General features: G+C 54.9%; 9 protein-coding genes across 10 annotated transcripts; 5 read left to right on the forward strand and 4 right to left on the reverse strand.

Annotated features, from left to right (window-relative positions):
• Positions 1-375: 375 nt before the first annotated feature.
• On the forward strand, positions 376-767 carry LMH87_004292 (uncharacterized protein; the record flags this gene model as incomplete). 2 transcript variants are annotated; one of them, XM_056195488.1, is made up of 3 exons in its annotated part: positions 376-444; positions 517-644; positions 698-767. In XM_056195488.1, the coding sequence occupies 3 exons, from the start codon at positions 376-378 to the stop codon at positions 765-767; spliced, it is 267 nt and encodes an 88-aa protein (XP_056049112.1). The 2 variants fall into 2 exon arrangements, with proteins under 2 accessions (XP_056049112.1, XP_056049111.1); XM_056195487.1 differs by having other exon boundaries at positions 509-644; positions 698-708.
• Positions 768-2,642: 1,875 nt separating this feature from the next.
• Positions 2,643-2,999, reverse strand: LMH87_004293 (uncharacterized protein; the record flags this gene model as incomplete). The annotated part of the gene is made up of 3 exons (XM_056195489.1): positions 2,643-2,706; positions 2,768-2,883; positions 2,937-2,999. The coding sequence occupies 3 exons, from the start codon at positions 2,997-2,999 to the stop codon at positions 2,643-2,645; spliced, it is 243 nt and encodes an 80-aa protein (XP_056049113.1).
• Positions 3,000-5,998: 2,999 nt separating this feature from the next.
• LMH87_004294 (uncharacterized protein) lies at positions 5,999-7,493 on the forward strand (the record flags this gene model as incomplete). The annotated part of the gene is made up of 6 exons (XM_056195490.1): positions 5,999-6,044; positions 6,120-6,292; positions 6,355-6,438; positions 6,498-6,846; positions 6,904-7,302; positions 7,360-7,493. 6 exons carry the CDS (start codon positions 5,999-6,001, stop codon positions 7,491-7,493), a joined length of 1,185 nt encoding a protein of 394 aa, XP_056049114.1.
• A 415-nt stretch (positions 7,494-7,908) lies between these two features.
• On the reverse strand, positions 7,909-8,232 carry LMH87_004295 (uncharacterized protein; the record flags this gene model as incomplete). Its single annotated transcript, XM_056195491.1, has 2 exons — positions 7,909-8,121; positions 8,188-8,232. 2 exons carry the CDS (start codon positions 8,230-8,232, stop codon positions 7,909-7,911), a joined length of 258 nt encoding a protein of 85 aa, XP_056049115.1.
• Positions 8,233-8,712: 480 nt separating this feature from the next.
• Positions 8,713-11,272, forward strand: LMH87_004296 (uncharacterized protein; the record flags this gene model as incomplete). The annotated part of the gene is made up of 3 exons (XM_056195492.1): positions 8,713-8,770; positions 8,861-9,333; positions 9,389-11,272. The coding sequence occupies 3 exons, from the start codon at positions 8,713-8,715 to the stop codon at positions 11,270-11,272; spliced, it is 2,415 nt and encodes an 804-aa protein (XP_056049116.1).
• Positions 11,273-11,942: 670 nt separating this feature from the next.
• On the reverse strand, positions 11,943-12,629 carry LMH87_004297 (uncharacterized protein; the record flags this gene model as incomplete). The annotated part of the gene is made up of 1 exon (XM_056195493.1): positions 11,943-12,629. One exon carries the CDS (start codon positions 12,627-12,629, stop codon positions 11,943-11,945), a length of 687 nt encoding a protein of 228 aa, XP_056049117.1.
• A 684-nt stretch (positions 12,630-13,313) lies between these two features.
• On the forward strand, positions 13,314-15,658 carry LMH87_004298 (uncharacterized protein; the record flags this gene model as incomplete). The annotated part of the gene is made up of 2 exons (XM_056195495.1): positions 13,314-15,156; positions 15,216-15,658. 2 exons carry the CDS (start codon positions 13,314-13,316, stop codon positions 15,656-15,658), a joined length of 2,286 nt encoding a protein of 761 aa, XP_056049118.1.
• An 857-nt stretch (positions 15,659-16,515) lies between these two features.
• LMH87_004299 (uncharacterized protein) lies at positions 16,516-20,340 on the forward strand (the record flags this gene model as incomplete). The annotated part of the gene is made up of 4 exons (XM_056195496.1): positions 16,516-16,684; positions 16,740-16,793; positions 16,861-17,083; positions 17,136-20,340. The coding sequence occupies 4 exons, from the start codon at positions 16,516-16,518 to the stop codon at positions 20,338-20,340; spliced, it is 3,651 nt and encodes a 1,216-aa protein (XP_056049119.1).
• Positions 20,341-20,702: 362 nt separating this feature from the next.
• LMH87_004300 (uncharacterized protein) lies at positions 20,703-22,739 on the reverse strand (the record flags this gene model as incomplete). The annotated part of the gene is made up of 2 exons (XM_056195497.1): positions 20,703-22,386; positions 22,453-22,739. The coding sequence occupies 2 exons, from the start codon at positions 22,737-22,739 to the stop codon at positions 20,703-20,705; spliced, it is 1,971 nt and encodes a 656-aa protein (XP_056049120.1).
• Between the last annotated feature and the right edge of the window lie 1,326 nt (positions 22,740-24,065).

Raw genomic sequence — 24,065 nt, forward strand, 5'->3', positions numbered from 1 at the left:
TGTGATGCCGTCCATTTCGCTACAGGCGTGTCGTGTGCAGCGACCAACCATGCCTTGGACGCGGGCTAAGTACAGTGGTCATGCCAGGCCAGCCATTCGGGTATAAGCCATATCAAGCACACTATTTCGGTGACTCGTCAACGCCACCCTGGTTCGTGTGTCTGCAACACCGGTCGTGGCCAATCGAGATTTAGCAAGTCGGCAGCCTAGCGTTATTGGTATCATGTCGGCAGGCCCCTACTTCGCCGCGGTGCACGGCGATGCGTCTGTTGAGGCATTTTTTGGCATTCTGCCTTGCTTCCCATGTCTGCAGGTGAATCAACTGCATCACTACAGTGATCATTATTGGCACAGAGCTGTCACGATCAAAAAGCCATGTCGTCAACACAAGACCAGAGGGTCGCAATCGAACAAGTGGAGGACGAAATAAGGAACCCAAACATGGTAAGTTAGCGTTGTGGTGGGTCCGGCAAGCCGCTAGGCTGGTTGACTCGCTGAGGCAAGCAAGGATGGAAGACAACAGGCGAGCCGTTCGTTCTGCAATCAAGGACAGGAGCAGCAATTGCAATGGCGGTGGCAATTCGACAGCAGCCCAAAGGCAGTAGCTTGTCATGGCGTCGTCAATGGCTTCGATTTAGACACAGGTCCGTCGGAGGGGCGGCCACCATCACTGACATGACATTGCTGACAAAAGAAGCATCGTGGTAGGCATTCCCTGGTCCTGCGTCTCACAACGGCATGGCCGTCTGGCAACTGCCATTTATTAGCGAATCTGGACCGATTTCAGCGAGCGTAAGCTGGCCAGGCACGACAGTTTCGGGCCAAAGACGTACGACGCATCTTTTGATCAGATGGTGATGGGTTCATCAGTGGCCCTAGCTCTAGAGCCAAATTCAGGCGTTAGCGCTGCATGGGTATGGTCATGAGACCACATCCCATTCCACCTTTTGTCTCCCAGGCATTCGCTGTGAGTGGTGCAGCGACATTTTAGCCCAGAAATGCTGCGAGAGCGGAGGGTAGTTGCTGGCTGGCTTTGTTTAGTGTTTCCGGTGCCGCCAGCCACTGCTCGAAGCAGGAGCCTCTGTATTCCAGGAGAATAGTAATTCGTACAAAGGCGCGTATACCGACTTGCCATGTTGTGGACTGATTTCGCCAGCCAGCGAGTCCTTGGGCTGCTAGAAAAGGCTCATGTGACCAGCGCTTTGTAGTCGTCGGCTGCTCTGTGTACGACGTACAGCGCCTGAGACCTCCATTTTCAACCATGAGCGCTTCAAAATTACCCCTCCACTACCTACGGAGTACAAGACGGAATGTGCTACTGTAGCAGGCGGAGCATGACGTCGAGCCCCAGTGTGACCAGAAGGCAGGGGGTTGCAGACTCCGGTGTCCACGCTACCGGCGCCCGTTGTGCCCACCACTAGATGGACGCCATGCACTGGAGGTCGCGGTAATTATTTCAAGGTGTGTTTCGGTGGCATGGTGTTGCGGTGCGCCAATTGACCTTGGTCCGCAGCATTGTGCGCCGACGAGGTCTTCAACTGTCGAAGATGGCAATTGCATCGAGCTTTGACAATCGCAGAAGCCTTCTCAAGGAAATGACGGCAGGGTCTGAACCATGCAGCGAATTGTGTGTGCGTGTGTCGACATGCTTTGCCATGCACTCAGTGTCTCGTGATGCGCAGACGTCTTGTAGGCGTGGTGCATACGAGTACATGAGCCGTCGGTAGGGGACCAAAATGTGCACACGCAACGCTCAGTTGCAGGCTTGCAGCACATCAAACCCGCCGACATGGCTCTGTACATCCCTGAGGAAAGCCATGCATATAACCAGGCGGCTCTCCACCAGCCCGTGGGCGGTGGCACAGATGGATCATGGCAGTGGATATGGGATTAGGGCACGAGGCCTCGTGCCCCCGGCGGACGTAGCAACATGGCCGTGTCCCAACGTGGTGGTGTGGCAGGCCCCCAATCAGCCCGGCCGAAGCACCAAGGTAGACGGAGCCAACGGAACAGAAGCAAAAGATTGCAAGTTTGCAGGCCATGTTCAGAGCATCTCAGAAACTCCACCACACGGATCCACGCCCCGCCGATGCATCTTCCATTTGCGGTTTCTACGGGCGACGTTTCTCTCCACCGGCCTTATTTGCGAGTCGAGGCGAGAACTGCTGTTTGTAGAGTGTAAAGCTTGCTGGCGGCGCCATTGCTGCAAAGAAACAACTCGTGGGTGGCAGGTGTCGGGTGGCCGGCTGCCAATTCCAGTGGGCGGGTGGCCGGGAAGACCTGGTCTTTGATGGCGCATCTTTCCGCCGAGTCGATGGCACGACAGGGAGTAAGCCAGATCCCGTTTTAGCCTTTCTGCGTGGCAGGAGAGGAGGGGCAGCAGGTCTTTAGAACCGTTTCAAAGATGCACAGTGCTGCGTGTAGATGGCAAGGGGACTTGCAAACTGCAGCCATTTCTGCCATGTGCGAGGTGAACGGATCCATGGCCGGCCGACTATCTTTTGAGCAACCCGTCGCCCGTGTTGCCGTGTTCCAGATGTGGTTGGCGAGCTAGCATTAGCGCTTGACGATACTGTCTGGCAATGGAATGGTCATGTCGTACAACGGCAGTGATGGCAGCGCCAGCCCTGTGCTGGTCAGGGTCAGAGACAAGATGGCGTTGGCGCTGGCGCTGTCGGCCAGGGACCGGGCCACAGGCGAAGCGTCCTTGAGAGAGACTTGGTTAGCGTAACAGCGTATGGGAGGCTCAAGGTTGTCAGCGCCGCACATCTCTTGATCAGCGCAAAGGCTAGTGCCATCATTGGAGGCGCCACGGATGAGGCCCCCACTTGGAGAGAGCTGAAGAGGGCGACCTTGTGATGTGCCTGGTTTTTCTTTTCTTTTCTGGCTGGGCATTAGTCGAGACTGCAAGAATGACAACCTAGCAACCTGGCAACCTGGTAGATGGGAACGAAGGTGGTCAATGCAATGCTGGCAGCAGATGAGCGGCTGAGCACCATTGTCTTAGGGCACCCAGAGCTCTAGCCGTGCAGCAGGGGTAGCATTTGTATCGAGAAAGTTGATGGTGTGAGAGAAGGAGGTTGGCAGGTTGGATGGGAGCGAATAAGTAGAGCTTGCTTCTGCGGAAAGATGCTCCAGAGCGTGCACCACAAATCGTTTGACGGAAATGAAGAGGCAAACCTTGAAATGAGACGGAGAATTTGAGTTGAGGGAGGAAAAAATAGTACTTGGGTATCGCAACGGCGAGGCAACTGGCAGCTGGCACTTGCAAACGGAGGCTGGTCGAGGTCATCACAGGCGCCAGTTGGGAGCTGGCAGTTTCAGCGAGCGGGCAGCGCTGTAAAGACATCGAGAATGCTCAAGCTGCTGCATTTGGCCTTGTGCAGAGCGCTAACCAGGCGGATACGACATGCTGCATCACTGTAAATAGAGGCCCCACCAGACGTCTCCAGCAGGCTGAGGAGAGGTACCGAAAACACTTGCAGCCTGGTGCTGTGTGCCAATGTACCGACAAGCATGTTGTTAGTCCGCATCTGGGAGCTTCTCGTTGGGCTGCTAATAACCCCTGCAAAGCTATTCTTTTTATTATACACGCCGCTGGAGGTGGTGCCAGGGGGGAGAGGGTCAGCAAAGGCCTCATTGGAAGACACAGGCGTGGCGCGCGAGACAACCAGGCTCAGGCCGAGCAAGGGTGTGAAGGAGGGTGAGAGAAAAAAAAAACAGGAGAAGAGTGTTGAACTGGTGAGCGATATAATGAAGCCAAGGAAGCAAGAAAGCAAGAGAAAGGAGAGGTATTAATTTTGACTTGAGGCGCAGGAGATGAAGCACAGAATGTGACCCTGTGCCTGGTTCTGGTGTTGGTGGTGTACCAGTAGGCAGAGGGAGAGAGAGCGAGAGGCGAGGAGCTCTGCATGGCAGACGCCAGGTAGTTTACGACCTAAAATTACTTTCGCTGCAAGCTATTAAACACTGGTTCCTCATATTACGTAGCCGACAATGTTTTGGTCCACCACGATGCCAATAGAGTCACGAGAGATGGGGAAAACGGATGAGAACCAAGAGACCATGCAAACAGACCCTCACAAGAAGAATAGGATTAGACAAGATGGCTGGCTAGCGGTTGACACGGTGGAGATGTTTTGACCTTGGCTTGCCGAGTTTTGGGGCCAGGCAGGCCGTCTCAAAGATGGGCACATGAGCACCACCTGAGCAGCTAATAAATCCGAAGCCCAAGATGCGGCGGCGGCGGCGGCGGCGGTATTGAGTGGCGGCGGTTGAGAGGAGAGGAGCCCCTCCCATGCTGGCCCCCCCCACTGCCCAGCAAGCAAGCAAAAGCCCACTCCCACTCCCGGCTGGCAGCGCCCCCGCTGTACCGAGCAGACGCTACCTACCTACTGGGTAATAAGTTACTGGGACGGATGCACTCCTTGTCCTGGACTCCCTCGCTCTGCTGTCGGACTGGTACTCAGGACTGGCCCAGACTGTCAGCAGAGCCCCATGTACCCCTCGACAAGCACATCACCTGGCTCATTGTACCCGCATGTACGGGTATCTCTCCCCAGTGGCCTGTCGCCTGTCTGCAGCCCGCAGCCCAGTTCCAATGGCGAGGCGATAGCCCAACTTTAGTGGCTCGCCCGCCTCTCCCAGCGCTGTCAGCGCCTCTGCCCGACCCTGCCATGATTGCCCAGCTCCCCTGACCAAGTAATGCCTCGCTGTAGATGCACCACGAACAGCCCGCAAACTGTGCGTGGGACAGCCTCTGCCCGCTGTCTCTCCTCCTCCCAAGACCACTCCCACCCCCCGTTTCCCTTTTCTCAGTTTAATATTCCCTCCCCCTCCAACTCCAGCAAAAAAATAACCACCCTCTCGTGAGCGCATCTACATCTCGCATCTGCCTCTACATCCATCCAAGCAACCATTGTTTTCCCCGTTGCCCGCCGTTTATTCATTGTGCATCGCCTCCCTCCCTCGTCGACGTCAAAACGCCCGCCGTACTCGATCGACGCAAAAAGAAGAGAGCTCCAGCTACGCCCAGACTCTTGACGACATTCTCGCCTGGCCTCTTCTATCTTCAGCCAACCTCTGCCGCTGCTGCTACGAGCATCGCTCAGCCGTGCATATTCTCGACACTTGCGTTCTCGTCGCCGTCAAATCTTCTTTTCTCTATACGCTATCTGCCTCCGTTCCTGTTCTATACAGTATCGGAGTCGCCGTCGCCGCATCCCGCGCCCATTCTGTACCCTCGTGCTGGTAAGCTGCTCCTCATCTCTGCCCTCACCTGCCGCTCGCTTCCTCCTCCGCCGCGCCCGTCTTGCGTTCAAATATCCTCCGATACGCTCATCTCTCGGCTTATTTGCGCCTCTGCATTGCTGTTTGACCCCCAATGGACCGTTGTGCTTGGAGCGGATAGCTTCTGCGTCCAGATGAGCTCCAATCCCACGTCCCATACATTACGCTGCAATGCCCCGCATCACACTCGCGCCCCTCCCAGCCCCAGCCAGCCAGCGTCCCTTACCAACCATCATCATTCCACAATTGCTTCTACATACCAGGCCAATCTCCTTACTACCTATACCTTTTCAACCACACCTCTGTCCGGCTCTTGCGCGCGCTCGGCGGTGCGTCGATAGTTCTCTTTTCAATATCCTCGCGCTCGCCTGGCCGAATTTGTCGCATCTTGGCGACGTTTCGCATCACCTACTCTGCTTACCCTTGTGCTGCCTCGCCTCTCCGCCTCGTACTCCGTCTGCTCTACCGAACCGACTCGCTAACAGCCCTCCGCCCAGTAGCCAAGCTTTCGGTGGCTTCTATTCACGTCTCCCGCACTTCGGAGGCATACGTTGCGTCGCAGCGTACCAGTTTGACACGGGTCTCTCAGGACCCTGCCGCCCAACACGGCTCTCGCCAAAGCAACCCAACCCCTTGATATACCACACTGGTGGTCTCGCGCCTGCGTCCAATAGTATCCTAGTCGCCAATTGGCCTAGATATTTGCAGCATGTCATCGCAGCGACCCGGAGCGTTTAACAGCTTACGGATGGGAGGTGAGCAATCTTGTCCTTAAGCCATCGCTGCCCCGGGCGAAAACGCCGTTCACGCACCTACTAATCCCCTTGCAGAAGTAATCCGTGAGCGCGTCCAAGATGGAGTGACTGGCGAAACCAGAGAGCTTCAGTATACCCAATGTAAAATCGTCGGCAATGGTTCTTTCGGTGTCGTCTTCCAGACCAAGCTTTCACCTTCTGGTGAGGATGCCGCCATCAAGCGTGTCCTCCAAGATAAACGTTTCAAAGTATGTATCTCTTCGACCGCGTCTCTTGAGAAAGGAAATCTGGATCTAATAGACCTTGACAGAACCGTGAACTCCAAATTATGCGCATTGTCCGTCATCCCAACATTGTCCAGCTCAAGGCCTTCTACTACTCCAACGGCGAACGAGTAAGCACCCCGTACGCTCTCCCCTCGTTACTACACAAGCTAAACGAGACATGTTACAGAAGGATGAAGTCTACCTCAACTTGGTCCAGGAATTTGTTCCCGAGACTGTTTACCGAGCTTCGCGATTCTTCAACAAGATGAAGACTACCATGCCCATCCTCGAAGTTAAGCTCTATATTTACCAGCTCTTCCGCGCCCTCGCCTACATTCATTCGCAAGGCATTTGCCATCGCGACATCAAGCCGCAAAATCTCCTTCTCGACCCGACCAGCGGCATTCTCAAGCTCTGCGATTTTGGCAGCGCTAAGATTCTTGTTGAGAATGAGCCCAACGTCTCGTATATTTGCTCCAGATACTACCGCGCCCCTGAACTCATTTTTGGCGCGACAAACTACACCACCAAGATTGGTAAGATTAGAAAATACGCCGCCGTTTAATCCTGCTTGCTAATTTATTCCCTTCCAGATGTTTGGTCAACGGGGTGTGTCATGGCCGAGTTGATGCTTGGCCAGCCTCTCTTCCCTGGTGAATCTGGCATCGACCAATTGGTCGAAATTATTAAAGTACTCGGCACTCCTACTAGAGAACAGATCCGCACCATGAACCCCAACTACATGGAACACAAGTTCCCTCAGATTAAGCCTCACCCGTTCAACAAGGTCTTCCGAAAGGCTGATGCGAATGCTATTGACCTCATCACCAAGCTGCTTGAATACACTCCCACGGAGAGAGAGGCTGCCGTCAATGCCATGGTTCACCCCTTCTTTGATGAGTTACGCGACCCCGAGACGAAACTGCCGGACTCCAGACACGGCACTGGCCAGCTCCGCGATCTCCCCAACCTATTTGACTTTACTCGTCATGGTAGGCGTCCTGCCCTTACTCTACTCCCTGTCAAGAATGCTAATTTTTCTTCTACAGAACTGTCCATCGCTCCCGACCTCAACAGCCAATTAGTCCCTTCGCATCAACGCTCTGTCCTCGCAGCAAGCGGTCTCGATATTGACAATTTCACCCCGATGACGAAGCAGGAGATGATGGCCAAGCTTGATTGAACACTTCAAGTGTTCATGGTGCTGATTTTCTCTTGTTTTTATTGCCGAAAAGCCCTGGCTGGCCATCTTGGTTCGAAGCTTTGCATGGCAACGGGGAGCGCTGCTTTCTTTCCCATGCAAGCTCTGTTTTTCGACAATCTGGCGAACATGCAACTGTTCTGCTCAAACTCGTTATTGGGTGGCTTGGCCAAATTTCATGGGATGGTAGGACCAGCGTCTAATGCTCTGCCCATAGCCTGGTCTCGGCAGCAAAGTCAGCATAGAGCACCGATGTTGGAGAAGTTCTCCGGTGTACTGGCTAGGCTGCAGTGGAGCACTGGGTGAAAAGTTGTCCACAGACCCTGAAGTTGGCTGATGAAGTTGCGTGTTTCAAACGACGGTTACTCTGTTTCATTATCTACATGCCTGGTGGTCTTCATATTCTCACTGCGTGGGGCTTAAGCGGCTTGAACGAGCACTTCTGCTGCCGGAAGCGTGCTTGTCCCGTGGCAGTCTGACCGCTGTCCATTGTGCAAGGGATTGCGAGCCGAGTAGCAGATCTCATGTCCTTTTTTTCTTCTTTTGTTTTATGAGCTGCGTCAAGTTTGGATGGCCCCGATTGTGATGAACTCGAAGCAGCGTCAACCGTCTGAGATTTGTTGGTAACACTATTACTTCTGCTTGATGTGCTGGTTATGGATGATGAATTACGTACGGGGGATTTTGTTTCAAGGCGGAGAGCAATTATACCGAGAAGCATTTCTTACGGCAAAGTGGCGCAAGCCTGCCGCTTGTATAACATAATGCTGATACAAGTCGGAATTTGGCTGCATATTCGAATACCAAAATGAATTCAGGTTGTGTTTGCATTCTACTTTCCAAATGGTGCTCACGTCTGGGTGACGTGTGTCTTTGCCATCATATTGTGGGCGCTTTGCTTCGCTAATCTCGCAATCATGAAAGGTGCCAGTGAAACGCCTGATAACGATAGCTTCTAAGCAAAATATTTAAAGGAATGGGCAGACCAGAAACAAAGAAATATCTCGCTGCGCGGCGTTGAGTCTGCAGTACTAGTGCTTCCATGGTTATTGCCTGAGGCAGCAATTTAGTTTGCCTAGCGTCCTGCGACAGCTTGTAACGCGTAGCGCAGGCGTTTGCAGGCTTGGATATCCAGACTTGTTTGACGCCGCGACACTGAAGAACCCGCCGGTTTTGGAGCATCAATTAGTCAACCTGCACCATGGCCGACTACGACAGAAGACAATCGGGCGGACACAATCGCAAGAGACGTTATAGAGGTATGAATCCTGAATTTGAAGCTACTTGAGAGCTCCTAGCGCTCTGCGACGAGGAACCAGAAGCTGACCCTTGGCAATCAAAACGAGCAGATGATGATGATCAGTACGACCGACGTCCAAGAAAGCGACATGAGCCAGCTCCAGTGGCTGTCCGATTCAGAAAACAGCTCGTGAGCATTGCCGAATCGCTGCTGCGACGTTGGGCCGACGAGGTGCTGTCTCTCGCGCAGATGATTGCCGACAACTATGACGACGAGCATCTGCGCAGTATCTACGTCAACCTGGTTCTGCAGATGGCGCTCGAGCAGCCTCTTAAGACCCCCTTTGTGGCCGCCGTGGTGCTCGTCGCCAACGCGCTCAAACCCGAAGCCATGGAGATTGTCCTCGAGCGCCTAGCCAAGGACCTCGAAGGCGCCATTGCCGCCGGCCAGTGGACGGAGGTGAAGCTGTATCTGAAGCTTCTGGCCTGTCTGCAACGCAATCTGGAAGGAGATGGAGTGTTTCCTCTGCTGGAGGAGCTTTTCGACCGCGCTGCTGGACTGCAGACGGCGAGCTCTGAAGATGTACGTACCCATTGGGAGATCTACACAGTGAATGGTATATACTGACACAATGTAGACTATTGGAACTGAAATCGTCAAGATCATTCTCCTCACGATCCCGTACGCCATGGTCGCTGCGCCAGGTGATTTCAAGCAAAAGGCCGCCGAGCTCATGGACAAGACCGACATCATCGCCTCTGAACCCCACGCGCTGCATGCGCTGGTCGACCCTTACTTTACTAAGAGCAACGAAGAGAGCCCGACTGCTTCTGCCAGTGTGCTGGTGCTTCTTCAGAAGCAACTGCAAGCAGAGGCTGCCAAGGACTGGGAGCTGGCATGTTTGCCTCGCCCATGGCAAATGGCGCTCGAGGACGTGGAAACGCAGGACAAGATGACGAATGCTCGCAAGCATGCGATTCCCGCCATCTCTATTCCGGCTGCCATGGTCGCTGGACCCCGCGCCCTCTTTCCCGAGGTGTACCTATCCGTCTATCCTAAGACTGACGACATTGAGTCTGTGCCGGGCACACAGCACATTGCTTCATCGCTCATCCGCGATGTGCTCGTTGACACAGTCAACGGCCTCAACTACAACCGAAACGCCACCGCTCGCTTCCTCATGGACATTGATTGCTACTTTGCTGACGGCACATTTGTCAAGCGCGCGACACCGTTTGACGAGCTGCGCAATGTTGCCGGCAACCGCTCCACATGGAAGCCCGAGGACGTGACAATTGACACGGTCTTTTCGCAGCTCCTTCAGCTGCCGACGCCTGACTGTAAGCTCGTCTACTACCACTCGGTCCTCACGGAGGCCTGCAAGCTGGCGCCAGCTGCCGTTGCGCCCAGTCTGGGCCGAGCCATTCGTCACCTGTACCGCAACAGCCCGCGTATGGATCTGGAGCTGTCATATCGCTGCCTCAACTGGTTCTCGCACCACCTGAGCAACTTTGGCTTCACTTGGAAGTGGTCGGAGTGGTCAGACGACGCGGCGCTGTCAGATCTGCACCCGGCGAAGTGGTTCCTTAACGGTGCGCTGGACAAGGAGATTCGCCTGAGTTTTGCTCAAAGAATCCAGAAGACGCTCCCCGAAGCGTACCAGCATCTCATCGGTCCCGAGAAGGAGCAGGATGTGCCCGACTTCAAGTACAAGAATCCAGACACACCCTTCTCCGCCGAGGGCCAAGAATTAGGAGCCTTGTTACGCCGCAAGGCAACGGACGAGGAGATCCAGCCTACCATTGATGCCATCCAGGCGCAAGCCAAGGAGCGTGCTCTGGACCCTGTCGCCACCAGCACAGACGTGTTCGTGACGGCCATGTGCTGGGTGGGCTCCAAGTCGATGAGCCATGTCCTTGCCTGCATCGACAGAAGCAAGGTTCGCCTGATCGACGCAGGGGCCACCTCACCGGCAGCTCGCGCCCAGATCATCTCTTCCGTCATGGCCTACTGGCACGCTCACCCCGGCGTGGCCCTGTCCATCATCGAGAAGCTACTCAACTACTCGATCCTCACACCCTTTTCCGTCGCCGACTGGGCGATCCTGGCCGATAGTGCTTCGCACAGGGGCTCACCCGGCGCGGCGCTAGCGCAGCCGCACATTTACGAGGCCATCTTCAACACCGTTTCCAAGGTCACGGCGCGGGTGCGACAGATCCTCGCAGTGCCGTCTGGCAGCGGCGAGGACGTGGCGGTCGACGAGGAGACGCGCCAAAAGGAGGTTGCCGACATGACCGAGCTGTTCCGCACCATCAATGACGCGCTCGAGTCGTGGGCTAGTGGCAGCAAGGATGAGTTGATGGAGCAGGATGCCGGGAGCGAGACGGACGAGACGCTGATTCGAAGATGGGGACAGCGTTGGCTGCGCGTGTTTCGGCGCCGCGCGGCGGTGGAGGCGGCCTTTGTGGCCGAGGCGACCAAGGACAAGATGGTGGTGGATGGCGAAAATGGAAGTGCGTAAAGTAAAAGTCCTGAGGGTCAATGAGAATGTACACTAGCATACTTTATTTTGGTATGAACAATTGCAAGATTATGGACAAGGGTTACTGGGGTCATGGTTTAAATATACATTTACAGTTGAGTATGCTCTAATAATTCTCGCGCGTTGTGCTTTGCCTTTGCAGTTGACTGAGATAACCAACTGTACTGAGCGGTAACACATTATGGACCAACGTCTCGTCACTGTCGGTTGTCGGTTGTCGTATTGCCATTTCCGCGCTTACTATGGAATATGCAACCCTCAAACATTCAATTTCCGCCAAGCATAAGATGTATCCAAAGTTCTTCGGCCAGAAGCCAGGTGCACTTAGCTAACCCATGAGCGCCAAGCTCCCCGGCCATCCCTTGTGGGAAACACTATTGCCCAGAGCTCCCCTTTGAGATTGTCTGCTAATTCTTTGTGCCAGCCGTCCTGGCAGACTCCGCGGATGATGGAGACCTTTGCCAAGGGCAAGCAGGACGAGCTGAAAGAAGGCTCTGCGGAGGCTCTGGATAAGTACTTGATGGAATGGGGATATTAGGGAGCCCTCATTGGGAGTTATGCACGGCGTGGCATTGGGGGTATCACACATGGACTTGAGTTTGGGGGCATCGCTATTGTAGAAGCTATTCAAAGAGACATGCAGAGTGCATCATTGGCTTTTTTTCTGAGCCTTGTAGTACTCGTCATAGGAACTTCGGTAGCCCAATAACATTCCAATGGCACTTCCGACATACATGATCGCTGTATTCAGAACCAAGTTCAGCGTCTCCCACCTCGCAATCCTCAGCCCGGGGACCATCTCAAAGCTGTAAAAGAAGAGCAAGAGCTGACAGATGCTTGGCTCAACCTCTTCACGATGGCAGTCGGCCAGGTACCCCAACACGTTGCGGAAGAAGCGCTCCTCCATCACGGCGTCGCCCTTGTCAAAGTAAATCTCCGTCGTCAGGGGCCTGTCCGGGCTCGGGTCGCCCTCGAACCAGTGCCACGCGCGGGCGGGCACCTTGACCTTGTCGCCTGCCGCTAGACGGACGTCCCGATCCCACAGGTGCCACGTCCCCGCGCCCTGGGTGACGAGAAAGTACTCGTCGGCAAAGAGGTGATAGTGCGGCGGCGGGTAGTAGAGCGTGTCCTTTTCGCCATCGCCCTTGTTCTGCTGGGCGTCGGGGAAGGCGGCGGCGGGGAAGTGCTGCACGTTGACAAAGAGGCCGCGCTGCCATTCAAAGTGGAATCTAAAGGTCCGGTTCGCGCTGTCTGGCAAGGCGACGATTGCTTGGTCCCAGTTGGACCGCCGCGACGGTTGTCCGGCGCGCAGAAAGAAGAGAGGGGCAAGAGCCATTGCCGCTCAGACTGCGATGTTTTATTTTATTTCCGTTATTTGTTTGTTTGACTCATCAGATAAAAAAGACTAGGATGAGGCGAATACGTGTTACAGGCCTCTGCTGATACGGTTGTTCGCGACCAAATGTATTGGGCTGACGATGGTTGTATAGTTGAGGAAGCCATCGAGGATCGGGGGAGCTGCCACTCGTGGCGGTAGCTTGTGAGCCTAATACGTAGCAAGAGGGGTCTTGGTCATCATTTGGCTGATGAAAAGTTAGGGGCCTATTACACTTGCTGGTGCTTGAAATGATAAGCGGCTGACATGGAAATAAGTGCATGGGATAGCTAGGTCGGTAATGCTCGGCGATAGGCAACTGTCGCGGCCACATATCGGCGAGCATGGTCTAGAAATTTACGCATTAATGACATAGGGTACAGGCGGGTGAATTACAGTATGGAAGTCAAATCCAGAGCAGATCATCGTGAACAGGGGAATAATGAATCATTCCAAGGTAATATCCAAAAGCCAGGCCAGACAGGGCAGACGGGGGTGACCCACCGACTGGCGGCAACTGGACTCAGCAAGGTTACAGGGGCCGCAAAATGTCCACATCCCATCGATTGTCAGACCCCGGCTTTGCATGATCATCATATCTTCATCATGGGCTTTTGAGCTCCGGCAAAGCGCATACCATTCATCATGTCTATGAATCGGCTCAACACAGACACACCTATGCGGCGGCGCGAGGGCTCGCTGCTGTCGCCCGTTGCTTACGATGACGACGCCGCGTCCCTCCACTCGCGTAGTGACCAGGACTCGGACAGCGACGACGATCAGCTGCAGCAGGCGGCGCGCAACAGCCGCGAGCTGCGCGCCCACGACCGGATCGTCCTGGTGGAGGAGGAGGACATTGATCGCCTCGTCACCGACACCCGCAAGAAGCAGGAGCGTGAGCGCCGCGGGTCCGGCCTCGCTGTGCCTAACCCTCTCAACCTCTTCCGCCGTCCTAGCCTGTCCGGCATGTCTCTATCCTCGGCGGCCAGCTCCACCGAGGACCTGCACGCAGAGAAACGCAAACACCGGCGCTCGAGGCGCCAGCGTAAGAGAGCGGCGCTGATGGAGCGTGCGGAGCACGGAGAGGACGGCGAGCTCATGTACGAGATGGAGGAGGGGGGTATGAAGGACGGCAGCACCACCGGCGATAGCAGCGACCGAGACGACAGCGACGAGATGGATAGGCGACATCTAGGGATGATGGCGCAGGAGAATGTACAGAGGCGACGCAGCTGGAGGCGCTGGCTTCTTATCCATGCGCTGATTGCGATTGGATTTACCATTCTTGTGCTTGTCGCTTGGAAGTTATCCAAGGCAAAGAAGCACAACGGTGCCATTGTCAAAGATCGCTTTGTTAGCAATGGCACGGCGTTGTTCGGACCGACGACCCTGGTCATTAGCTTGGATGGGTTCCGCGCTGACTTTTTGAGCCGCGGGCTGACGCCACGCTTGAATGCCTTTGTCAAGGAAGGAATCTCGCCGAAATACATGCTTCCGTCATTTCCATCGGTGACGTTTCCGAACCACTACACGCTGGCAACCGGACTCTACCCCGAAGCACATGGCGTCGTCGGCAACACGTTCTGGGACCCAGAGCTCAAGGCCGAATTCTTTTACACCGATCCCGAACGCAGCCTGGATCCCAAGTGGTGGGGAGGTGAGCCATTTTGGGCCACAGCAGAGAAACAGGGAGTAAGAAGTGCTGTTCACATGTGGCCCGGAAGCGAAGCTCACATTCTCGATATTGAGCCCAGCGTACTGGACAAGTACAACGGCAACGAGAAACTTGACAACAAGGTGACAAGAATCATGGAATTCTTAGACATGCCCGGCAAGGAAGACGAATCTGCCGATCCCGAATACTGGCGTCCGCAGCTCATTGCTGCCTACGTTCCCGATGTTGATGCAGACGGACACAAGTACGGCCCTAACAGCACCGAAATTCGCACCACGATCCAAGCCGTGGATACGATGATGGACAATATATTCCAGGGCTTAGAGACGCGCAACCTTACCCACATTGTCAATGTCGTGGTCGTTTCGGATCACGGCATGGCCACAACCGATAGGACGAGACTGCTGCAGCTCGAGGACCTGGTCGATACGGGCAAGATTGAACACACAGACGGCTGGCCGCTGATGGGATTACGACCAAAGAACCCCGAAGACACGCAATCACTGTACGATGGGCTAAAGGAAAAAGCGAAGTCGACCCCCGGCATCGAGGTGTACATGCGAGACGTAGATATGCCTGAGCGCTACCACTTTTCCAAGAATGAGCGCATTGCGCCACTTTGGATTGTGCCCAAAACAGGCTGGGCCATTGTCAAGAAGGACGAGTTTGATCTCGCAACGGTTGCGGATGACGAGGTGTATCACCCGCGTGGCCTGCACGGCTACGACCATGAGCATCCCTTGATGAGGGCTATCTTTATCGCCAGAGGACCAGCATTCCCGCACCCGGCGAACAGCGAAATGACACCATTCCGTGAGTCGATACACACGACGGCGAATCAATCATCGTAATACTAATGACATGATACCCAGAAAACACTGAGCTGTACAATCTGCTGTGCGACTCGGTTGGTCTCACACCTCAGCCAAACAATGGCACTTTAAGGCTGCCTTTGAAACCCATTGGCACACATACGGAAGAGATTGCAGAGGAACAAGACCCTATGCCGATGGAAAGTGACACTGAATCAGTGTTGTCATCCGCAAGTGTGCCGCCATCGAGCATGAGTAGCAGCATGACTGAGGCGTCACCTTCTCCGACTCCAGTGAGCGCGACCGAAGCGCCGGCGGCACCCGCGGCGACGGACGAACCCCAGCAACCTAAAACCGGTAGCGGGGACGATGGCGAAGAAGCCAACGATGAGCAAAACCCCAGTCTAGTAGGTTCGATTGTGGGCGCTGTGGGGGATGCCTGGGACTGGATCACAGGGCAGGCTGGCAAGGTCTGGAATGGCATTATCGGTGGTCCACAGTGAGGATAAATCAATATGTGGCACACTGTCTTTTTTTTTTTTTTTTTTTTTTTTTTTTTTTTTTTTGGAACATTTGTTTTGTACAAGATTGGAGTTTTGGGTATACATTTTCCAAGCAGCCTTGCGTTTGTGCGAGATAGCGGCTCAGCGGAACAGTCATTACAATACAGAGCGTTACAAGAGAGGATCTGAGCACGTGCCGCAGTCTGAGGGCAAGGTGAACAACAGGTGAGGACGGTCACACCAGTAGGTCAAGGTTGTGCAAGAGACCAGGCAACAAAAAAGAAACGGATGCCGGCATAGTCTCTCGTTTGACGGCTGCCCTCGTGCGACGTCGAGCTGAAGCTTTGACAGAACAATGGTGAATGGCTGCCTGGCAGGTGCCCATCGTGCCATCCACCTAAGCACAGTGGTGGCAGACGCTAAGGTAGCACTATCTGTGGTACTTTCGGCGCCCCGTAGATCAGGCACAGGGGAGAGGCACAGCGGACCGTCTCCACTGAAATTTAATTGACATCGCCACGCTCCGACGCGTCCAACATCAGCCGTCCAGAGCGCCCGAGCAGCATCACGACGTTTGCAGTGAAGAAAATTTGACCCAGCGCTGAGCTCGACTTTACCAGGACCGCCCAACACTAATCTCCACATCTACGCATCACCGACATCTCGAACCGATCCTCTGAATCCTGCGTCTCGTAATTTCGGTCGCTTCTTCATCCGGGACCCTTCGAAACCTGCCCCTCCTGGGTTGGGCGCATCACAGCCTCTTTTTTCGGGCGTGCACTGCGCGTCACTGCGCCCCACGATAATTCTGCGTGTGCGGCGTTCATTGCCGTGCACGACATGCGGCGCGCTACAGCATGGCCAGCCCGAGGTCACAGGAAATGGATACGTTGAGAGAGGAGATTGGCTTCCAGCGGGCCATTCTGGACTCGCTTGCCAACGCACAGGATGCAGACTCCAAGAGGGTGCGCATCGGCGCCAGGCGGGAGATTCAGCTGCTCTTGGATAAGCTCCGAAAGCTTGAAGGTAGCAAGTATCTCTTGCCACCACATAATCTCTACTTGCTAACCGGCTTCACAAGGTCCGACAGCAAGCCCGTCTCGCTCCGCCCCAACACCAACAGGCTCCCAAAGTGGTACGTTGCCGGGACAAAGAACAGAAACCCGGCCTTTTACTTATACTGACAGCTAAACCCATGGCAGTTAAACGAGAGCGGAACCCAATCCCTTTAGGTCCGCCTACTACACCCGTCAATCTGCCCAACAGGAAGCGAGAATTTGCACACCGTGGAAGTCCTACCAGCCCAGGCATACACCCCAAATCACAAAAAACCACACCAATGTCGGGTGCTAGCAACAGGGACCCGAGGAACTCGATGGATGATATTCTAGACTCGGATAACCTGGAGGTTATTGACCTCACAGGGTGCGCAACCTCGCCCCCACCAGCCGAATAGAAACCGGCTAACATGGCTCAGGGACGACCTCGCGGATACGACTGGCTACATTGCCGCTCAGATGCGACAGGAGAGTCTGGCTGCACAAAGACAGCGTGACCGCGGAATGGCTAGAAGCCTTCAACAGCAGCATGCACCGCGGCAGCCTCACCCTCTTCCCAACGAGACGCGGGACTCCCGAACTGATCCATTGCAGCGACTCATGATGAGTGCTCGGACGAGCGGGGCCCCTAGAGCTGGATTCACTGATCAGGACTCGAGTGAATTCAAAGTTGAGTACCCATCTCACGAAAACAGGAACAAGGTTTCTGGTGCTGCCAGGGCACAGTTCGACCCCAACGCCTGGTCCAGTGCAGACCGCGACGCCCTTGTGCGTAGTATACGTATGGGCGAGCAGTATAGACTACATAGCCTCGCACAGCACCAGCAACGTAATGGACGACGAGCTCAGTTTCCGGCAATGCCACCGCAGTATCCTAGCTTGCCTGGTGCCTTTCCGGGCTCCGAATACTTTAGCCCAGCCTCTCAGCTTGGCCCGCCTGCTACCCAGAGATCACCCCATGTTCTTGCGTCGACGACTTGGCCTACTGTTCCCAGTATGGGCTCTTCTTCCAAGATGGGCGAGATCATCAACCGCACAAGTGGCTTTGCGTATGGCAGCGCAGAGGCTGGGTTTGGTCACCCTCCCGTGTCCGATCGCATGAAATATTTCCTGGACTTGACTCAGGATCAGGAAAAGATGAGCGACAAGGAACTGGAAGAGCTGCTGGGAAATATTCGTCCGGACGTAGAAATTCCTCTTGAGGAGCGCCAAGATACAGTCGAGGGCCTCAAGGTCAACATCTATCACCACCAGCAACTCGCTCTCAAGTGGATGCAAGCCATGGAAGATGGCTCAAACAAGGGTGGTATCCTAGCGGACGACATGGGTCTAGGCAAAACTATCTCTGCGATGGCATTGATGGTGACAAGGCCTGCTACCCAGCGACCTAAAACCAACCTCATCATTGGACCCCTGGCCCTTGTTCGTCAATGGGAGGATGAAATTCTTACTAAGATATCGGCATCCCATAAGATGTCTGTGTATGTGTACCACGGCAAGAAGACTACCACTGATGAGCTTCTCAAGTACGATGTGGTGCTCACCACGTACGGCACCATTGCTGCAGAGCTCAAAAGACTGGAAAACTTCATGAAGGAGAACGCTGATGCCGGGAGAAGCGCTGACTACACCAACAACCAAACTACAGTCAGGTTCCCTTTGCTGCACCCAACAAAGGCCAAGTTCCATCGGGTCATCCTTGATGAAGCCCAGTGCATCAAGAACAAGGAGACACAGACCGCCAAGGCTTGCCACCGTCTCCGGGCCACCTATCGCTGGTGTCTAACAGGCACTCCGATGATGAATGGCGTGTTGGAGCTTTATTCGCTGCTTGCATTTTTGCGCATTAGGCCTTACTGTGCTTGGGATAGATTCCGTCAACAGTTTGGCGTTTTATTCGGCAAAAAGGGTGATGAGAAGAGTGTCGCCATGTCCAAGCTCCGTGCACTTCTCAAAGCCATTATGCTCAGACGCAAGAAGAATTCATTGCTGGATGGCAAGCCCATCTTGACGCTGCCACCCAAGATTGAACAGGTTGTGTATGCAGAGCTCTCACATGATGAGCGTGATTATTACGACCAGTTGGAAGTCAAGGCCCAGGTACAGTTCAGCAAGTATTTGCGTGAAGGAAGTGTTGGAAGGAATTATTCCAACATTCTTGTGCTCCTTCTGCGTCTCCGTCAAGCTTGTTGCCACCCTCATCTCAATCTCGACGTTACTGACGCCACTCCCATTACCGAAGATGAGGTCCTCGAATTGGTCAAACAGCTGCAGCCTAGTATCATTGCCAGAATCAAAGCCGCAAACGGATTCGAGTGTCCTATCTGCTATGATGCCGTTATATCACCTCAGTTCTTTATTCCCTGCGGCCACGACAGCTGCAGTCAGTGTCTGAGCCGTATCGTCGACAATGCAACATCGACGAATATTCAACACGGAAACGAGAGCGACAAATGCAAATGCCCAGTCTGCCGTGGACAATTCGATCCCAAACAATGCTTTACACTGGAAGCATTCCAAAAGGTGCATATGCCGGAGGCGCTCAAAGAGGAGCTGAAGGATGAATCGGAAGACGAGTCGGACGACGATCTTGTCGAAGACAGCGAAGCTAGCGATGACGACATCTATTCTGACGATGCTGTGGACGAAAAGGGCAATTTGCCTGGCTTCGTTGTCGATGACCACTTTTTTAGCGACTCTGATGATACTATGGACACCAAGTCAAATGTCGCCGATATCAAGGCGGAGGGCATCAAGGCGGAAGGCGTCAAGGCGGAAGTGTCGTCTGCGGCTTCTACATCAAGCAGAGTCAAGTCGGAAGAAGATGAGCAGGAGAAGGAGAAGCTACGCAAAGCCAAGATAAAACAGGGCAAGCGTGCCCGACTGGTCAAGGAAAAGAAACCCAAGAAGACCAAGTCAAAGGCGAAAAAGGACCAAAAAGAAGAGAAACAAAAGGTGATCAAAACGGACATCAAGCCGTCGATGCTCAAAGAACTTCGCGTCGAGGCCCGCAAGAGCCGTGAGGCTTACCGCAAGTACATGAACTACCTCCGAGAGAACTGGCTCCCTTCCGCGAAAGTCAGCGAATGCATCCGCCTGCTCAAAGAGGCGGAAAAGGAGGGCGGCAAGTCGATTGTCTTTTCACAGTGGACCCTTTTACTCGACCTCATTCAAGTCGGCCTCGAGCACGAGAATTTCGCGACCAAGCCGGAGCGCTACGATGGCGGTATGTCAGGCGACGAGCGCAACAACGTAGCCAAGGCTTTCCAGGATCCCGGAAATAAGCAGGTTAGGGTGCTGCTCGTCTCGCTGCGCGCTGGCAACGCCGGCCTCAACCTCACGCAGGCCACGCGCGTCATCATCATGGATCCCTTTTGGAACCCGTACATTGAGATGCAGGCAGTCGATCGCGCGTACCGCATCGGGCAGAAGCAGCCCGTCGAGGTCTTTCGCATCCTGACCAAGGAGACGGTCGAAGACCGCATCGTGGAGTTAAAGGACAAGAAGCAGGCCATTGTGGAGGCGGCTCTCGACGAGGCGGAGGGTGCCCGGATTGCAAGACTGGGTGTCAGCGAGCTCAAGTTTTTGTTTAACAGACGCGACGAGCAGACGTGGCATTTCTAGCGGGTGTCTTGATTTTTCTTTGCACGAATATCTTTTGCTGATGATAGCTCGGTATTTCTTATTTTTGTTTTGATTCTAGGTCGAAACAGGCCAACACAGTGGCTGATTTGAGGGTCGACCTCTTTTTTCTTTTTATATGATTCACGGCTTAAGCGTCTTCTCTCTTATTCTTCTGGGACGATGCCATGATGACATAAAGGGTATAGTATAAATTTCAAGGTTTGCTCTGTTTATAGCTAGATGAGACGAAGGATAGATACCATGCAAAACAACAAACTCCTAGGCTTTATTTTTTTACAATGCCTAATAATGACGCCATGTGCCTTTTGCCGATGAATTCAAATCTACATGGTGACCTTTTCTCAGTTCTTGAGGATTTTTTCCACCACAGCTTCTAGCGTCTCCTGTGCAGAGCTGTCCTTGCTGGACGTCCACGTCCACGACTGCCCTGCAGCGGCGGCGGCAGAGGCCTTGGGCGGTGCTGCTTCACCGTCCGTTGATGACAACGACGCAGCGCCGCCGCTCGGCACACTCGAGACCTTTAGCTGCAGATTGCCATCCGCCTCCTGCGTGACAGCAAAGTCAAGCTGCGACCTATCCAGGTCCTTTGTATTTCTGATTCTCGTGCCGTGCACGCCCAGCGCCCACGCCTCCCCCCCTTCTCCCGTCGACGCCGCCTTGAGCTTCTCCCCGTGATGCGCGGCGAGCGCCCGCGTCGCCGCCATGCATAGATAGTCGGACAGCGCCTGCAGCTCCGGATAGCCGTCTGCGTACGGCGCGCAGAGCGTGTGGATGGCGGCGTCGGCGGGCGCGAGCACGTGGTAGTAGGTGGCCGTGACGGGCGCGAGGTACGTGCGGCCGCGGACGGTGAATGCAACGTCCGGAAGGAGCGCAATCTCGAGCGCAAAGTCGGTCGGCTGCAGCATGGCGCGGACGAGGTTGACGGCGGCCGAGGGCTGGTTGGGCCCCGCGGTGGCGAGGTCGGCGACGGTGGGCTGCGGCGTGCGCAGCGTGAAGGACGAGGCGGCGAGGCCGGCACTGCGGAGCGTCCGCGTCAGGCTGCCGACGAGGGCGGTGCAGGCGGCGGCGTGCCGCGCGAACAGGAGGCGCGCGACAATGGGACGCAGCAGGGTGTATATTTGCTGGCCTCGCGTGCGCGGGATGTGTGGCGGTAAAGGGCGGATGCGGAGGAGCTCGTTGCAGCGGTGGGCGTAGGTGAGGAGGATGTGCAGCGCGAGTGAAATGGCCTGCGCGGTGGTGTCTTCGGGCAGCTGCTTCTCGTCGGCGGGGTGCTGGCAGTCGGCGACGGGAAGCAGCTCGATGATGATGCGCGCGTTTTCGCCGTCTACGGCGCACACGAGGCGCTTCTCGCCGTCGGGATGTACGTCGTACGCTGCGAGGGAGCGCGCCTCGCGGGTGAGTTCGTGCCAGAGCTCCTGTGCAAAGATTGTATTCCGGGCACCCAGCACGCGTGCTTCGAGACACTCTTCTTCGTCGCCAAGCTCTTGCGGCGCCGCGCGGCCCACGACCTGCCCGTTGCGCTCATACGTCACGACGAGGCGCTCTGGTGTGCCGCCCAGCCGGCCGATGTCCAGCCTTGCCTCGCCGTCGTCGCCGCGCCGAATCGGCGCCAGCCCGTTGCGCTTAAAGTCGGCGGCGGCCTCGGAGAAGCCGAAACGCACGCCGAGCGTCTGCCGCTCCTGGGGCATGCGGCAGACAGACCAGCCGGCCTGGCGGATGCCCATGACACCCTCCCAGTAGCGGCCCTCGGCGGCCATCTCGGCCGTCAGGAAGGCGGTGGCGTCGTCGGCGGCGTCGCGCGCGCGGTTGATTTCCGTGAGGGTCCAGCCGAGGGCCACGGCGGCCTGATCGGCGGTTTTGGCGGGCGTCGTGTTGGCGTCGTCGAGGCGGTCGGCGCCGAGGGTGCCAATGCCGACCATGTCGCGCAGCTGCTGGCTGAGTGTGAGGCCGGCCTGCGTCGGGTGCTGCTTGGAGAGCAGCAGGGAGAGGGAGTCGAGCGTGAGCATGGCCGTGTTGCTTGCGATGCTGCACAGAAAACAAAGTTAGCCGGGACGATCGCATGTCCGGAGGCCAGTGGCTAGGTGATCTCACTCTATGTGTTTGAGAACCTCCATGCGCGCGACAACCGGATCCTTGGCGCTCGCATCCTCGTCGTCATCATCGTCGTTGTCGTCGTCGGCATCGCTCGACATGTCAACGTCCTCGCCATCGGTCTCGTTGCGCGCGTGGATGTCCTCCTCCAGGCTCGTCTCCGTGACGGAGCGGAAGCCCCCCGGCAGGGCATTGACGCGGGCAATGAAGTCGGCGAGGTTCTTGGGGCTCTTGTCGGCGACGGGGAAGGGTCGCATGGACAGCGGAGGGCCATCGCCCGAAGCCATGGCTGCCAGTTATCGGAAGGTCTAGCCAGCGAATAGATTGATGCCGCCGGTAGTTGGAGTCGTATGTTTGCGATGCGTGGCAGGGAAGTCTGAAAAAGTGGTAGGTGGTGAAGCTGTCGCGTGGTTGGAGAAGTGAAGCTTGGGTCGGACCAAGCTAAGCCCCGCGATGCTGGTGGAAGCAAGATGCGCACTGTACTGGGACCACTTTTATGCTGGTTCATGAGGTCTACTGGTATGAGAACACACTCTTGTACAACAATGGTAACACTTGAAGAAAGTGGTAAATGTAAAATGCCACTACTCCCAATAGGCTTATGAGATCTTCGGGTGTGCACTCTTTTGCAAAGTTGTTGGGAACTTATCAATCTGTTGGCACTCGGCGGCGGCGAGACAAAGCTGGCCATGAGCCACGGCCAACCACTGCTCAGACTGTCAACACACATATTCTTTCTCAATAGTCTCATCATAATTCTAGCAAAGACTTCTAGAGCTTTACTATTCAGTATATAGGTTCCAATGAGGAACGAATACAAAATAACCTCAATATTACTTGACAATAACCCCCGGAAATGGCACAAACTTTGCCTTCGAGACGTTCGTTGCGGCCCAAAGAAACAATCGAGTATACTTGTCGAATTCTGAAGTTGATATAGTTTTGATCGCATCTACACTGTATATTTTCCCTCTAACGTTACAGTCCCGATATATGCTGGAAATCTCTCTTGCCCAGCACCGGTATGCCAGTCCTCAAGCGAAGCTTGCTGGCTGAGATATATAACCACCAAAGAAACAAAAATAAAGGAAAAGGGGGCTGTATGACAAAAAGGTTGGATAAATAACAGCATATGGTCTAAACGAACCATATGTATTTGCCTGCATGGCCACTCAGCCAGCTACGATCGTCACTGTCGTGCATCAATCGCGGTGGACAAAGTCCGCCAAGCTAGCCGCTGATGAGGTAAAGCGTCCCGGAAATCGGCAGACGGGCCTGGCATCCGAGCTGGGCTGGGCCACTTCTGCTGGTATTCGGTTTGAGGCGGTAATACGCCCCTTGTTATTTCCTTTCCGTGATTGCCCGGCCACGCTGAGCTGCAGGAGTTGTCTCAAGCCGACCTTGAGAGAGTGCGTCCGTGAAGCTACGCAAGAATGATGATTTCGGTTCTTAATTTGGTTTCCATGGCGATTTCCACAAAGTCCGCTTTTACTATTGCAACCGTGTGTTACACCTGAAATTCTACTTTTTCCGTCAAGAAATCACATTTGATTCTATTTGATCTGGAGCCTTGAGACTGTTGACTAGGGTCCGAAAAAGAAGCAAAAAAAAAA

This window comes from Akanthomyces muscarius, chromosome 2 (genome assembly GCF_028009165.1).
Source record: "Akanthomyces muscarius strain Ve6 chromosome 2, whole genome shotgun sequence".
In the NCBI taxonomy this organism is placed as follows: Eukaryota; Fungi; Ascomycota; class Sordariomycetes; order Hypocreales; family Cordycipitaceae; genus Akanthomyces; species Akanthomyces muscarius.